Source organism: Lissotriton helveticus, chromosome 2_1, assembly GCF_964261635.1.
Source record: "Lissotriton helveticus chromosome 2_1, aLisHel1.1, whole genome shotgun sequence".
Taxonomy (NCBI): Eukaryota; Metazoa; Chordata; class Amphibia; order Caudata; family Salamandridae; genus Lissotriton; species Lissotriton helveticus.
In genome coordinates, this window is record NC_136059.1 from 163,424,222 (window position 1) to 163,440,122 (window position 15,901).

General features: G+C 42.4%; 1 protein-coding gene across 2 annotated transcripts in view; it reads left to right on the forward strand.

Moving 5' to 3' along the window:
* Positions 1–15,901, forward strand: part of FANCG (FA complementation group G) — a 288,288-nt gene that overhangs the window by 44,829 nt on the left and 227,558 nt on the right. For both annotated transcript variants that reach the window (XM_078674680.1, XM_078674679.1), the window contains exon 2: positions 9,242–9,332. In XM_078674680.1, coding sequence (XP_078530806.1) covers positions 9,242–9,332 — 91 coding nt within the window. The remainder of the gene's footprint in view (positions 1–9,241; positions 9,333–15,901) is intronic.

The window sequence follows — 15,901 nt, forward strand, 5'->3', positions numbered from 1 at the left end:
AAATTAATTTACAGCAGCCATCACTAAAGCTGATGCTTCAGTTTTTAGTTCATTGCCACAGGCTGAGGAAGGCCAGGGATCCGAACTGCCCTATTAACAAATTCAGCTAATTTTGACCCCTTCGATGGATTAATTTGACATCACAAAAACATGTTGCACTTGGAAACCCGTTTGAGTTCACCGTCAGCTGAGCACGTCAAGAAGGCGGATAAAAAACAACTTAAAACTTTATCCTTTACAATATTTTTTGAAAAATAAGATGTACTGGGTGCAGCATGAGTATTCCCAGTGGAAGAGTGCAAATGACCATGTGACAGAGTTGGCAATAGCATTAATATGAGGTGTAATGGAGAGCTAGTAAATTTATTAACTTTATATACATATTTATTTAGCTCAGCCGACTTAAGAAGTATCAACCCCATCCATCCAACTTACAAATTGATTGAAAATTCTTACATAGAACAACTAGCTAAATGCTAATGCAACTGTATACTAAGTCTGGTAAAATACAAAAATAACAATCTGAGAATATCAAGGTTGGTGGATGTAACATTTATTGGATGGTGAGAGAGCAGATGTTATAAACGCTTATATAGCGCATGGCTACCCCAGCAACAGGGCGTCCCAGCGCTTGCGGACAGTTTGAAACAAAACAGCTTGGCCCGAGGAGAGAGCGTGTGACAATACTTCGGGACCTTAAGTAAGCGGAAACAACCATGTTTTAATCTGCTTTCTAAATGACAGATAGTTGTTAGTGGTTCGCATCTCCAGGGGGATTGATTTCCACAGTTTCGGAGCCAAATACCTGAAGGAACGGCCACCAGCTCTGCTCCTTCTGATTTTGATGGTACAGGCAAGGTGGAGATCCGCTGAACGGAGAGCGCGTGTGGGAACTTAGGAAGAACACAGACCCTGCAAGATTGGGGGGCCAGAGAAATGGAGGATTTTATGAAGGAGACAGAGGGCTTTAAATTGGATGCGGTGTGACACCGGAAGCCAGTGAAGACGCCGCAAGATGTGAGACACATGACAGTGTTTGGGCAGAGCAAACAAAATACGAGCAGCTGCATTTTGGGCCCTTTGAAGTCTGTTGATAGCTGTCCGATTGGAGCCCAACATTAGTACGTTACAATAGTCTATATGTGATAGGACAAGGGCTTGGAATATTGTTTGACGTACAGAGGGGTAAAAAAAAACCAAAATGGGTTTAAGCGACCGAAGGCGACCATAGCACACGCCAGCCACTCTCTTTGCGTGTGACTCTAGAGTGAGGGAGTTGTCCATAGTCACGCCCAGGTTTTTTACTTCCATCTTAGGGATGGGGGAAGGACCTAAGATGGAGGGCCACCAATGATCATCCCACTTGTGTGTTTCCTTGCCGATCAGAAGTACCTCAGTTTTTGATGAATTCAACTGCAAGCAGTTCACATTCATCCAATTAGAGATAGCCAGAATATCATCTTGACATTTAATTTGGTCTGATTCGATGTCGTTGGAAAAGGCAAAGATAAGCTGCGTATCGTCCGCATACGAAGTTAATTTGATATTACGTTCTCTGGCCAGCACTGCCAGAGGGCGGACGTATACGTTAAATAACGTGGGACTGAGGGCTGACCCCTGCGGAACACCACAACTCAGTGGAAGCCTGCTGGATGAGAATGGTGGGGCATGGACCTGAAAGGAACGGTCTGATAGAAAAGACGCGAACCAACCCAGGGCTCCATCTCGAACTCCGATCTCCCATAGTCTTCTGAGTAAAATCCTATGGGAGACCGTGTCGAACGCCGCACTCAGATCCAGCAGGACAAGAGCCGACGTGCCACCCAGATCTTGTGTCAGCCTCAGTTGTTCAGTAACGGCCAGCAGGGCGGATTCCGTGCTATGGTTAGGCCGGAACCCGTTTTGTGACTCATCTAGAATCTTATTGCTCTCCAGATAATTGGTCAGGATGTCATTCACGTGCGCTTCTGCCAGCTTGGCCAAGTAGGGGAGCAGAGAGATGGGTCTAAAGCTTTCTGGCCTAGAGGGATCTAAGGTGGGCTTTTTTTAATAAAGGAACAACCTTAGCGTGTTTCCACGATTTAGGGATGGTGGAAGACTGAAGGGATTTGTTAATCAGCTCCCGACCCTCCGCCAGAATGGAATTTTGAAATAGATTGAACATTTCAGGTTTAACAGGGTCCTCCGGGCACCCAGACTTGACTTTTACAGCCAGAAATTCCATATTGGTCTGTGAAATAAGAGGGAGGGTAAGAAGGGAGTAAGGGAGTTCAAGTGAATCTAAAATTTGATATGGACTCAAAATGGACTTATCAGATGTAAAAGAATTATAGATCCCTTGAACTTTATTAACAAAAAACCCAGCAATCTCTTCACATTGTAGGTCAGATGGTATTGTACAGTTACATCCCCCCCGGTGACTTATTCATGTCCTTTACCAAGGAGAAGATGGTCTTAGAACGGTTAGTACTAGAACTGATCAGTTCAGTATAGTAGTTAGCCTTAACTTTCTTTATAAGTTTATGATAGGCTTTAGTAGCTGATCTGAAGTTGGCTTTTGCCAGGGGATCATAAGATCGCCTCCAAGTAAGCTCTAGTAACTTGCATTGCTTTTTCTGATCAGCCAATGCCACAGAATACCAGGGATGGGATTGTTCTCGCTTGGGTCTAGACAGTTTCTTAGGGATAAAGTTGTCAAGAGACTAATTAACCCAGTCTCTATAAGCTATGTCGGCTTCCTCCAGGCTTTCTGGCCAATCTGGGCGGGAATTAAGCAGACTAGTCTCAAACAGGGCACCATCTAATTTGTGCCAAGGACGCCTCCAGAGAGGCGGGAGGGACTGCTTTCTGGAGCTAGCTGGGATCTTAATAAAAATTTGGACCAGGAAATGGTCCGACCAGCTGAGGGGACTCCGGAATGGAGGCCGAAACACCAGGAATGTTTGAAAATACCGGGTCGAGCAAATGACCAGCTAGGTGTGATGGCCCTTTGACTAGCTGAATGAGTTGGCAGGCTTCGAGATCACCCAGAAGCTCTCGTACCGTAGGAGACTCACAGCACTCGAAGCATCAAATGAAGTGCGTGTGTTGAAAACTAATATATGGTAACTCTGATATGAAGAATGAGGTTAAGATACGGTATGTTCAAAAGGACTATAAGAACAGGACTAGCAAAAAAGAAGACACATTTCAGGAAGTTGTGTATTGAATTATAAGTATTGTTTTTCATCCTTATTTTATGCTAGTTCAGGTCAGATGTAGTTGAAACTAATAAGCTTCTTCCTAAGGGAAAGCAGGCCCTTTAGGATTCCAAAGGGTTCTGTTGAAGCGTTTCAGAGGGTAGATCGCTCCCAAGCAGGACTGGTTATGGCTCAATAATGTTGGATTTATTTTAATTCCAGCTAGTGTCTTTACTTCTCGCATTTTTGACCCCCACATATTTTTAGTACTATTCACAAGAACTATTCGCAAGTATTGAGGGTGGTTTTTATGCAGAACTTTGAAGATGATGCATGATCTTGTTGATTTTTATTCTTACTTCCAGGAATAGCCAGTGTATGCCCTTTAGTATTGGTGTGAAGTGTCATAATATTGTGTTCGTTACTAGCCTTACCGCTGAGTGAAGGGCTGCTTTCATTGGCTCAAGGTTCGTTTTAGTAAATTCTATTAAATGTGGGTTTCTGTAATCAATGCAGGAGACATCCTTGGCTTGCACGGCTAGTCTGAGTTCTTGGGTTTGCAAGAGAGGTTTTATGTTTTTTAAGCAAAAGCATTGTTGCTCTAGCAGCCAAAGCACTGTGCGTTTTGTGAGAAGTCATTGAAAGATGATTAGCTAGATGCATGGCAATTAACCACTTTTGCTGAGTAGAAAGAAAATGTGATGGACTAGACAATGGATAAACACTCGTTTTGTATTTGAGATTCATTAGATTTATTCAACAGAGGTGAGTTTTAATCATAAATCCAAGGTTTTTGTTTTGTATTTATTGAATGTTTTTCAATAGTGCTCCTGCTTCATTAGTAGTATTAGAGTGCTTTATATTTTTACGGAACCTATACATTTTATCCATTGTGGAGTAGTGTGGCTCACTGGTTAGAGGCAGCAGGCCTGAGAGCAGAAGTCAGCCCGGGTCCAGGGTTCAATTCCCGACGCGGCAGGGTCGTGGACCTTGGTCAGCGGACTTGATAATTCTCGCTTCGGTGCTTACTCTAATCAGGGGTTCCACTCGGCAACTCTGGGCATTAGCTTGCCTAATCTCCACAACGGCCCCACCAATTCCGGGGATGCCTGGCTCCACCTTGGGGACTCCCAGCAGGGACCATCCCACAGGGAAAGACAGGACGGGTTCCCCAGAGTTATACAGCGCCGGGACGCCCCGTTGCTGGGGCAGCTGTGCTCTTTACAAGTATACTACATTTACATTTACATTTACATAACACAAAATTACAGCACACGAGGTTAAAATAGAAACTTCATTGAAAACAATCTTATTTCAAGAATAGAATGAACAGGTGAATTTTGAAATGTTGTCTGAAGGAGAGGAGAGAATGCTTTGTCCTGAGATCATCAGGGAAGGAGTTGCAGAAAGCAGTAGCAACACATGTCCAAGGCTGTGTTTGTACTTGAGCAATTCAGAATCTTTGGCCATTTGTATGAACACATTTTCCCATAGACACATAATGGGTAAAAACCTTTGATACATCTGGCCCTTTGGCTTTCCAAGTGCAAATCATTTCTGCTTCTGAGTCCTATTTGTCTTTCTGAAATTTTAGAAAATGTTTGAACATTAGGTCGGTGTGCTAACATGTAGAGCTTTCTAAGCCAGCAGCCAATTTTACATTGCATTCTTCTCTCAGTGCCTAGCCAATGTAGGTTGTATAGAAAGTGACTGATGTGATCAAACCCTCTTTTTGAGTTTATAAGTATGGGTATAGAATGCAATATGGTTTTGAGAGGGCTATGTAAAGACTGAGGCATCCTACCAAAATAGTGTTGCCAGAGTCTAGACAAAGATACCAAGAGCCCAGGCTGCAATTCTAAGCTGATCAGACAAAACAGATGCTTAATTTTTCTTCAGACTGGAGGTGGAAATTTGCGGGTTTTGAATGTCCTGTTAATGTGCGTGTCAATGCCTTGGTAGTTCATCGTTGGAGAGAAGTCCTTTAGTTTGAATCAAGAAGAGTTTTGTCAGATTTTTCTTTTGGATGGGTGTAAGGAGGAGTAACTCAGATTAGGACATTTTGAGCTGCAAAAAGTTGTCTGCTATCCTAGTCTGAAGTTTGATAAGACCAATATGTAGAGTGAGAAAATGGTTTATGGATGATTTTTTTAATGCAGAGTTGGATGTCGCCAGTGTACTGCTACATGGATACTCCCTATACCTCCAACAACTAACTCATCATCACCTGAAACAGATTGTGTGCAAGAATAAAAAATTGCAGCTTTACTTGTAGTACGATTTATAATCTTCACTTGAGACTGGTTGGAAAGAAAAGAGGTGACCCAACGTAGAACTTAGCCAAGGAACCAGTACTGGCCAAGGAACCAGTATTGAAATTAATCTGCCACGTACAAATACCTCCAAGAGATTTAGGAGAGCAAAGAGAGAAGTGTCCTTCATCCAGAATGTAATAATGCACATCAGCTAAGGTTTTGAGGGTGTCTGTTTCATTAGTGCAACAGGGCTAGAAGCTTGAATAGTGTGGTGAGCTACAAGCTGTTTGTTAGTAATGTAGGTGATGAGCGACTGGATACTCATCGCTTGATGTGTTCTCCAAGCCATGGCACATTAGGTATGGGTCTGTAGTGGGGGAGGAGGCTGGGGCTGAAGTTGGGTGTTTTTCCAGGATAGTGGTGATTTAAAATAAATATCTTTATTGGCATTTTGTACGAACAAAAAAGACATTATCCAGTCTGTACATAAATTTAGAACCACAGCAAACTTTCGAGCCTGTTTTTCTTCTTACTATTATATATTGCTCTATTGCCAAACCCTAATTTATAAGTTTAGTTAGCAAGAGTATCCTCTACTCCAAGTTTAACTCTCCTCTACCTACCCTCCCAGCCCCGTATCTTAGGGGCCGTGAGGCTCATTACGATGGCGGCGGGCCCTCCGCCATCTGACCGCATTTTCTCCCCGCCTGATTATGATGGCAGGGGGAATCCTCAGGGAAGCGTGGCGGACCCAAAGATCGTCCGCCACGGTTCCGAAAGGCAGTACTTTTCCCCCCGACTTGTGGAACCACAACATAGGGCAGCATTGCGGCGGTGCCTTGCAGGGATTTCGTTTTCCGTTTCCGCCTGTCTTTTCGCGGCAGTCATCCCACCACAAAAAGACAGGCGGAAACGGATTCGGGGGCCCGTAGCCAAGATATGACGATTCGTGTTTTTGCCAATACAAGCCCCAGCATTACACATTTCCTACTGTTTTTTATTTTTAGGGGTGGTTAATAGTCCTAGCAGCACTGTACGTATCTCTTTGGGGACCACTCATCCGTGGCTTTTTATAATTTGTCTAAGATTTCCATCCAGAAGGGATCGGAGCCATGACTGGACAAGATCACACCAAGTGTAAAAAATCCGCCTCTGGAGCTCTACAGCGGGGGCACTCATTAGAACAAGTCTGGAATACTTTGCTTAATGTTTTAGAAGAGAGGTAGGTTTGGTGTATAAAATTATATTGGACCAATTTAAACTGCACATTAGAGTTCACTTCTTTAACCCCTTTGTGTACTTTGACCCGTTCCCGCTCCGATAGGGGCCTTCCCATGGCTACTTACCATCATGCCTGGACCGGCAACATTAGAACTATTAGATCTTCCCGTAGTGCTTGATATAAGTGCAAAATTAAGCGTCCTCCCTACGCCATGTCCAGCATAACTTGGAGAACAGTTGTTACCGGTTGCTCCTCTGGGAAGGACGCCCATAGTCCTCTGGTCACCTGTGATGTCTTCCTGTATTGTAAAATTGCCCTCTTCCCAACTCCAACATAGCTTTAGTGGGTGATAAATTGTTTATTTGAGAAAAGGTCTCCCTTTGTCAGACAATCGCCTTCTTTCCATTTATGAATCAACATGGAGTCTGCTATTTTTGCGAAAGGTTGTATTACCCAGAGCGGCATATCCGGGGCATGGCCCATCACTTTTTTAACTGTGCGTTCCCATATGCGTGCCACATGTTGAATTATGTAGGGGCAGGCGTGAGAAAATCCTGCCCCTATCATCAAGCGTCTCGCCAGGGAGCCTCCCTCATAGGTTCCCGCAAGGAACCTCTTCTCCCAATTATCATTTTCATCTAGCCAACGAGTTGCATGTTGAAGCTGGAAAGCCTTTTAGTGCATTTCCAGATGGAGAACTTCCAGACCCCCTTTTTGCCCCGTTCTCTGCAGTGTCGTTAAACTCCCCCTTTTGCGTTTAGATCCCCATAGCAGTTCTATTATCAGTTTATTTTGTGTTTTTAAAAAAGGGGTTAGGGATCTCATAGAACGAGTGTTGTAGCACGTACAAACACAGTGGTAAATTGAACATTTTTATAATAACTATTCTACCCATAAGTGATAGCGGTAACCCCTGCCAAAAGCTCACCGAGCCTCTCACACCCTCCACTCTCTCCCTATGTTAAGTTCCAAATGCCTCTCGGGCGAATATGCTAATCTGATTCCCAAATATTTGGCTTCAGTTACCGCCCTTGAGAGTCCCACCGTCGATAGTGATTCCCTTGGCTCTTGGGCTAGTCGGCCTATCGGTAGTAATGTTGATTTATTGTGATTTGTTTTTAGTCCGGACATTTCGCGGAATTTACGCAATATCTCTAATAATTTAGGGGCCGCTTGTGTTGGTTGCCGAATATATACTAAAGTATCGTCTACAAACAAAGAGATCACGTGAGTAGTGTCCCCCAGTTTAATCCCCCAGACCTCCAATTGTTGTCGTTTGGACTCTGCAAGTGGTTTCATTGCCGCCACAAAAAGGAGCGGCAACAAAGGGCATCCTATGGATGTAATCAAAGTTGTTAAAGTTCTGTTCTGGGCTGTTAGTAAGTAGTGTATGAGGAATGAAGCCCAAGAGGAATGGACTTTCTGGGTTTGATGCAAATCACACCATTGAATATATTGAATCGGACATCTTTACTAATGTTATTTAAATATGGCAGATGCCTGAGGAGTTGGACCTTAATATAGCTTGATAACCTACTCTTCATTCAGCTACTTGTAGCAGTCCCAATGAATAAAAACCTTACCATCCAAGCCTAAACAGCACTGGATTGAATCTACGTGCACATAGAATAGTAGGTCAACATCTCTTCAGTAGGGCCAACAGAATATTGTTAAGACTGAAGACCATTCCTGACAGTGAGAATCCCTGTTGCACTCCAAAGAAAAGCACACAAGTTTTTTAAAAGAAAGTTCTAGTTCTGTTTATCCTCTAATCAACAGGAAGGAAAAGAGCTGCTCCAAAACCTGACTCTTGAAAGCTTACTGCAGATGAGTAAAACTTTGTGCTATTCTGGAAGAACTAAAAGAGCAGGCCCACATACGCTGCTGCTGATGGCTGCCAAGTGAAGATGGTCTGAGAGGGAGATGTACAGTGGGGTTGGGCTGTATGATGGCAGACCTTAGCAATTTTGCAGCGCTAAACTGACTGGTACGACTGAGATACATTCTGATGGTTTAGAAAGTTTGTCTAGAATACTAAAAAGTTACTTCTACATTCCTTTTGCAAAGCATGTTTTGCGGTTTCCAATAATGATTCATAGGTTCTGATTGAAGGAGTCCTACAATTTACAATGGGAGCCTATGTTCATGTTCGGAACACAGGCTCCCATTGAAGTCAATGTGAATTTAACTGAATTGTATCCAGATGCATATGGATGCATTGTACTCGTTCGGTCGGTCTCCCCCGATCAGAGTCGTACGGAAAGCAATCCGGAACCGGATTCAGCCCAACGAGATCGGAATCGGGCCCTTAGTTGGCACCAAGAGGCAAAGTTTCCAAACCAAAACTTGTTGAATGCCTTGGGGACTTAAGAGTTACAGAGAGTAGAGGTCAGGTCAAGGCTGGAGATTTGTTGTTCGTGCTTGTGACCTGTATTTAACAATATTAGCACATCTTAATATATTGTCTTCAATGCCCTAATTGGCATCGCAAACACATAGATAATCTTAAGATGTTTGTATACAAGAAAAGTTCATGCCTATTATATGTGCTGTGTTTTGATAAATGCAATATTTGCTATTTTCAGGTAGCAAACTCCTCTGGCGACGAGAATGTACTCAGAGTGGCAGTGAAGGATTGCCACCTTGCACTGAACAAGCTGCTTCAGAAAGTTCAAGGTGAGCTATCTTTTATGCTGGTCAATTATATTTTCTATCTAGTAGTGATGTTCTTACCTAAGTAATTTTTGGCTTGTATAAGCCGTTTGTATGGTTAAATAAAAAAAATAGTAAAGAAAGGTACATTGTTACAAAGCACTTCAAATTAAGCTGTACACACAGTTTGTATTTGACCAACATCCACCAAGTGTGGAGGATGGGGAATGAAATAACACAACACAAATGGCCATAGGTGAGAGAAAAAGACCATGTTTACTGACCGACATCCGAATTCAGGTCTATGTTGTTAAAGGCAACAACAAAGTGGGGTTACAGAGGAGTAAAAATGAGAATGAAAGAAAACCACCTTTTGTAGTGCTGGCGCATGGAAAACCATGGAAATGGATAATTGAAATACATATATACGGCAAAAGAGTAGTATGAGAACTTCCTGTGGGCTGGATAATCAAAACCTATTTTATTTTTCCTTAAGTAATGTTTAATATTTATTAGTCAGTCTCCATAAACTTGATTTTGGCAGGGCCGTTGCCAGCTGGTGATATTTTGTTAATGAGGATGTTGGATGGACGGATTGCTTAATGGTCCCATAAGTATAGTACAGGGGTGTGGAATTTTATAAAATATCTACTTGTCCATGGGGCAGGTTGCTTCATAAATCTACTTGTCTTGTAACAAAATCCACTTGCCCCTTTGGTGCCATGTAGTGTAGTGACAAATTATGCCAGCAATCTCATTATATAAGAGCTCTGATATAGCCTCTGTGGTAAACCTTAGTCACGCACCTACAGAGAGTTGACAACCCCATCCATGTAGTCAACATCTATGGGCCTAGCACCGATGACCCCGATTTCTGGGAAAAGGTCTCTAAGAATTTCGAGACCCTCCCTCAGGAAGATCTCACTATAATGGGAGGTGACTTCAACCTACCAATGGACCCTCATATAGACCGGCAATCTAAATGCAAATACCTACCCTCCTGGTCTCATGAGGTCCTCAAAAGAATATGCTCCAAGTTTAACCTAAAGGATTCATGGAGTCTTCAACACCCACACATGAGGGACTACACATTTAACTCGGCACCACATAACTCCTACTCTAGGATTGACTACATCCTACTCTCAAGTCCGTTCAGACATGTCATAGATGAAACTGATATAGCCCCCAAACTAGTTTCCGTCCACTCCTGCATCAGCACTAAGCTCGCAGGTACCCACACCACCCTACCCCCAAAAAGATAGCGCCTTAACAATGACATACTCTCCGACCCAGCAAATAAACTAAAAATTGAAAATGCAATTAAGGAATATATCACACTAAATGACCTCCCTGACATGAGCATTCCTACCCTTTGGGATGCACTTAAAGCGACCATTAGAGGAGTCATTATCGGTATCAAAGCTCAGATCAACAAAAAGCTAAACCTAGAACTTGAGTCGCTAGAAAAAGAAATCAAGTCACTTGAAGTTTCACACTCGGCAAATAGCGACTACAAAGTCACCCTAGATCAATTAATTAAGAGGAAATACAAATACAATAAAATAGTGAGCAAACGCGCCGGAGTGTGGATAAATAAATTCAAGGCACTCAAGCTATGTGAGGTAAACAAGGCAGGGAAACTACTAGCGTCATACCTCAAACATAAACAGAAACAATTCACTATTTCCTCCAATAAAGGTTCCAAGAGTGATATCCAAACCAAATAAAATAAGATACTAAGTACATGCCATGCCTTTTACCAGGATCTATATAAAAATAAACAAACAATGGATCCGGAGGACTGCTCTAAATACCTAGATTCACTGAACCTACCAAAACTAACAGAATCAGACAGTTGTGCACTAGGGACTCCCATCTCTGAAAAAGAACTCTCGACCGCTATTAAATCCCTCAAGAACTATAAAGCCCCGGGCCCAGACGGCTTCTCAGCCGCCTTTTATAAGGAGTTTGATAAATCTCTATTACCTACTCTACTAAAAGTATTCAACTCTATAGCCAAGGAGGGCTGTGTCTCCAAATCAATGGGAGAAGCCAATATTGTCATTCCGAAAGAGGGAAAAGACCCCCTCTTAACAAAAAATGATAGACCGATCTCACTCATCAACTTGGACTGCAAGATCTATGCAAAAATTCTAGCCACCAGACTGAACGCTATCCTTCCAAAACTGATCAGTAACTCACAGGTGGGATTCCTCAAATATCGCATGTCTAATGACAATACTAGAGTACTGTGTCACATTCTAGAGAAAACTAAGATTATGGCCACCCCCTCTATTGCCATTACCCTACACACAGAGAAAGCGTTCAACAGGGTATCATGGTCATTCCTAAAACAATGTATGGTATCTTTTAATCTTGGTGAATCTTACATCAACATGGTGATGGCACTCTACTCTAACCCTACCGCCCGAATTGCCATTAATGGTACCTTGTCGGATTCATTCCACTTAGAACAAGGCACCAGACAGGGTTGCCCTCTCTCACCTGCACAGTTCCTCTTGGCCTTAGAACCTCTAATCACAGATATCACATGCAATGAAGAAATTAGGGGAGTAAAATTCTGAGAAACTCATGTGAAACTAGCTGCATACACGGAAGATATCCTTGTGGTTACAGAGAATCCGGGTGAATCCATCAATGCACTCATGACCACCTTAGAAAGATACTCTAGCCACTCCGGATATAAGTTAAACCGGGATAAGTCTGAAGTCAAACCGCTGAATATCTCAGCTGTCGGGACATGCTAGGTGACTCTGGCCTCGCATGGCAGTCAGGATATATTAAGCACTTGGGGATTGAATTCGGCAGCACAATACTAGAGACGCTCCAGCGTTACGATACCATCACACTAGAGAAAATTAAAACTCTCCTAGATGCATGGTCACCTAGATTTATAACATGGTGGGGAAGGATCGAGGCCATCAAGATGATGATCTCTCCACTAGTGAACTATCTAATTGCTATGCTACCCCTCGTACTATCTGAGGAATTCCACCATAAACTAGACTTCTTACTCTAAAAAATCTTATGGAAAGGGAAAAGAGCAAGAATTAGTATGAAAAAACTTAGACTAGATAAATCATTGGGAGGGGTCAATCTAGCTCACTTTAAACTCTATCAGATGGCATTTTTGGCAAAACAAGGCTCTTACTGGCTGATGCCACCGGCCGAATACACCCCTGTTTAGCTAGACATTGAGAAATCAATTCTTATGAATCTTACACCAGTGGCCCTCTTGACCACAAACCTAAATACGGTCAACTGCTCAAAATCTCTTTTCAAGAACACAAAGTCTGAACTACTAAAGATTGACAAACATTTAGACATTAGCGTTAAGCGATCTAACCTTGAATCTCTCTGGAACAATCATAAAATACTCTATAAGGGGAAAACCTTACATAACGAATCATGGGTTAATAAAGGGATCTATTTCCCCCATCAACTCTCTAATGGGGCCTACCCTCTCTCCTTCAAATAAATACAGTCCAAATACAACCTACATTCACTAGAATTCTATAACTTCTTAAAAATAAAAAATCAGCGTTAACCAAAGCAAAACTTTCATCGTTACCCCCTTCCCTCCCGAGCTACCTATCAAAACTACATAAGCTAGGTCACCAGGTATCCTGGATCTATAAATTAATACACCCACAACACTCTACCCTCAATAAGAAACTCACATCCTTTTGGGAATCACACGCCTCTTTTACGATCTCGGAGTTGGAATGGACCGAAACTTGGAAATCAACCATGAGATATAAGATCAGCCCAGCACTCTCCCAGACGAAATTCTGGTTGCTACATAGGGCCTTCTGGACACCAGCCATACTCTACTCGCACAAAATCAGGGAAGATTCCACTTGCTGGAATTGCAATGACAAATTAGAACACTTATTAATTCAATGTGAATGCGTGATATCCTTCTGGGACAAGATCTTCGAATTCATATCTAAACTCTTCTCATATTCTCCTAGTAGGGATCTCTCAACACTAGTATTCGGTTTCCTCAAAGCCGTGTCACTCAATGAAAACGATAGGGCGCTCCTAAACCTATCCTAACAGCAGCGGCCAAGATTATTCTCAGCAACGGGAAAGACACGCGCAAAGCTTCATTTAAATGCTGGCTAAACTGGGTCACGAACCTAAGAGGGCCTGATACTCTAACACAAGAAAGCATTTAAAGACGCACCCTCTCTGTCAAATCGGGGTTAACATTTGACCCATGTTCAAATTATATCCCTCACATGACCACAAATCCATTACCCGTGCCTTAACTAAGCCCTACAACTTATGTGCCTGCTATTTGGAAATAAGCAATAGTTTTACCCTTGCTTAAAAGACACTCTACCGGTGAGTAAGCCTTCAACCATCAGCAATTGTGGCACCATTTCCAAACAAAATCCTTGAAAAGAAAATTATTGTAAAACTATCATCCTTTATATAAAGCAGTGAGCTTCTCAACCTCGCTCAGTCAGCCTTTTACCCACTTCATAGTAAGGAGATTCACCCGATTTACATTCTTTATGATATACATCTTCAAATAGACTAAGGGCATTTGTCTCGGCAGCCTTCAAAACTGTGCCCTACGAAATTCTTCTTGTTGGTCTTTCCCATATGCTGGTTCAAGGAAAAGCCTTGCCCTACATTTTCTTCTACTTTCAAGATTGCACCCAAGCTCTTCACATTCCAATTTTAGGAAACTCAAGCAGAAAGTACGAGAGAGCACCTTTTAAGCCAGATATTTTTCAATGTATACCTCTACCCTTCAGCCCAACGTATCAATACATATTGTTTATCTTTGATTTACATGGACGATGCAAATATCTTTTAGCCTCAGGTCTTTTCTCTCAAATGTATGCCTTAATTTTCAAAACATTGTTACTACTGTTGTTTCCTTCATAAACATCTTTCTTAACATCAAGACAAGACCAATGTTGCTGGGAAAACTGACCTCTGCCTAGTTCTCATATTGGTGGCCACAGAAATAGAGTACTTCCCTCTACTCTGTCATCAAAGTTTGTAATTTAAGATTATGGATAGACAAACATCGTTCTCCAATGACTCAAGTCAGCAAAATCTCTTTGGGATGATTCTACCAACTTCTTCGCACAATCCTTTCTTTTCTCACCTTTGTCATCCAGGCGGACAGTATTCCTGACCCTGATCTCATCCAGGTTGCACTACTGTAATACTCTGTTTGGGAGTGCATATTAAGCTCCTTTCTGAACTTCAACATATTAATACAAGGCAGGATGCCCTATGTTTAATCTTTCTCAAGATTCTCCAAACTTTCCCTTTATAGCCACCTTTCAATGACTTCTGATTGCTAAATGTATCATCTTCAAGACCCTTTTCTTGTTCATTGTACCTTGTATATTTCTAATCCACTTTGGCTTGAAGATAATTTGATCTCACTCTTGCCTACTAGCCTTAGCCTACTAGGTCTCTCAGATGGGTTTCACTCAAGCAGCTCCATGTCCCATGTATTCTGTATCAGAGAACTGGAGGAAGTACATTCTCATGTCTGGCTACTAAACTCTGGAGTTTACTTCCACTGAATTGCTGTTTGGCCTTCAAACATCTAACCTTTGAGAAAGCCATTAAAACATGGCTTTACGCTTCTTCACCATTGGCGTCATGTCGAAGTGCTTTCTTTAGCAATCCATTCAGCGCAAAGATATCCTTTTGGGCTATTGTCACACTATTCAACTCACACTATTCAACAAGCATTGGCATAGCCAATAGGTCTCGCCTTTGGGACCTTATAAGTGTTTAGTTTTCCAGCACAATATCCTTGGTGCAACAACATCAACTATTGCATGGCTAAACACTTATAGGGTCCTAAAGGCGAGACCGATTGGCTATGCCAGTGGTTCACAAACTTTTTTGACCTACGGCTCCGTTGATCAATTGGCCATTGACCGCGGCTCCCCATTACATTTTTTGTGTGTGTGCGTGTAATCCCGGCCTCTGTAGCACTTGCATTTTAATCCCTGAAAATAATTGGGATGAAGGTACGGAGAATAGTGCATGCAATGCAAATATATGTCTACTCTCACTTTTCACAATACTTATGCACCCACTAGCCATACAGTGGCTGCATCTGGTTGCAACTAAACTGAAGCTGGACACTTCCAGCTGAATCCAGGGGCACTGGGGGGGCCGCGGGCACAGTTTGGAAACCACTGGTATAGTTCCTTACATCTGCTAGTTAGTGATCCGTATAGTATACAATGAGAAATTGCAAAGGCTAGTTCGCTTTGTAATTTTCCTTTCACATTATGCCAGGTCAGTAACCTACCACTGAGGTTCATTTGGACACGAAGTCCACTCAGATGGCTTACATGTGTCCAGTTCAATTCCAGTAGTAAAGGAAGCTCTAATCATGTCAAGAAAGACAACGCCTATTTTTGTAGCCATGGATTCATGTACTAAAACCAATCAAAAGAATGCCAAGGCATTCAGAGTACTGCTGGTGCTATACCTCCAGTTAAGGAAGTTAGTGCTGTTAAATACTGTCTGCCTATTCAAACCACTGTAATTAGCAGCAAAACATCAGCAATAACCACATT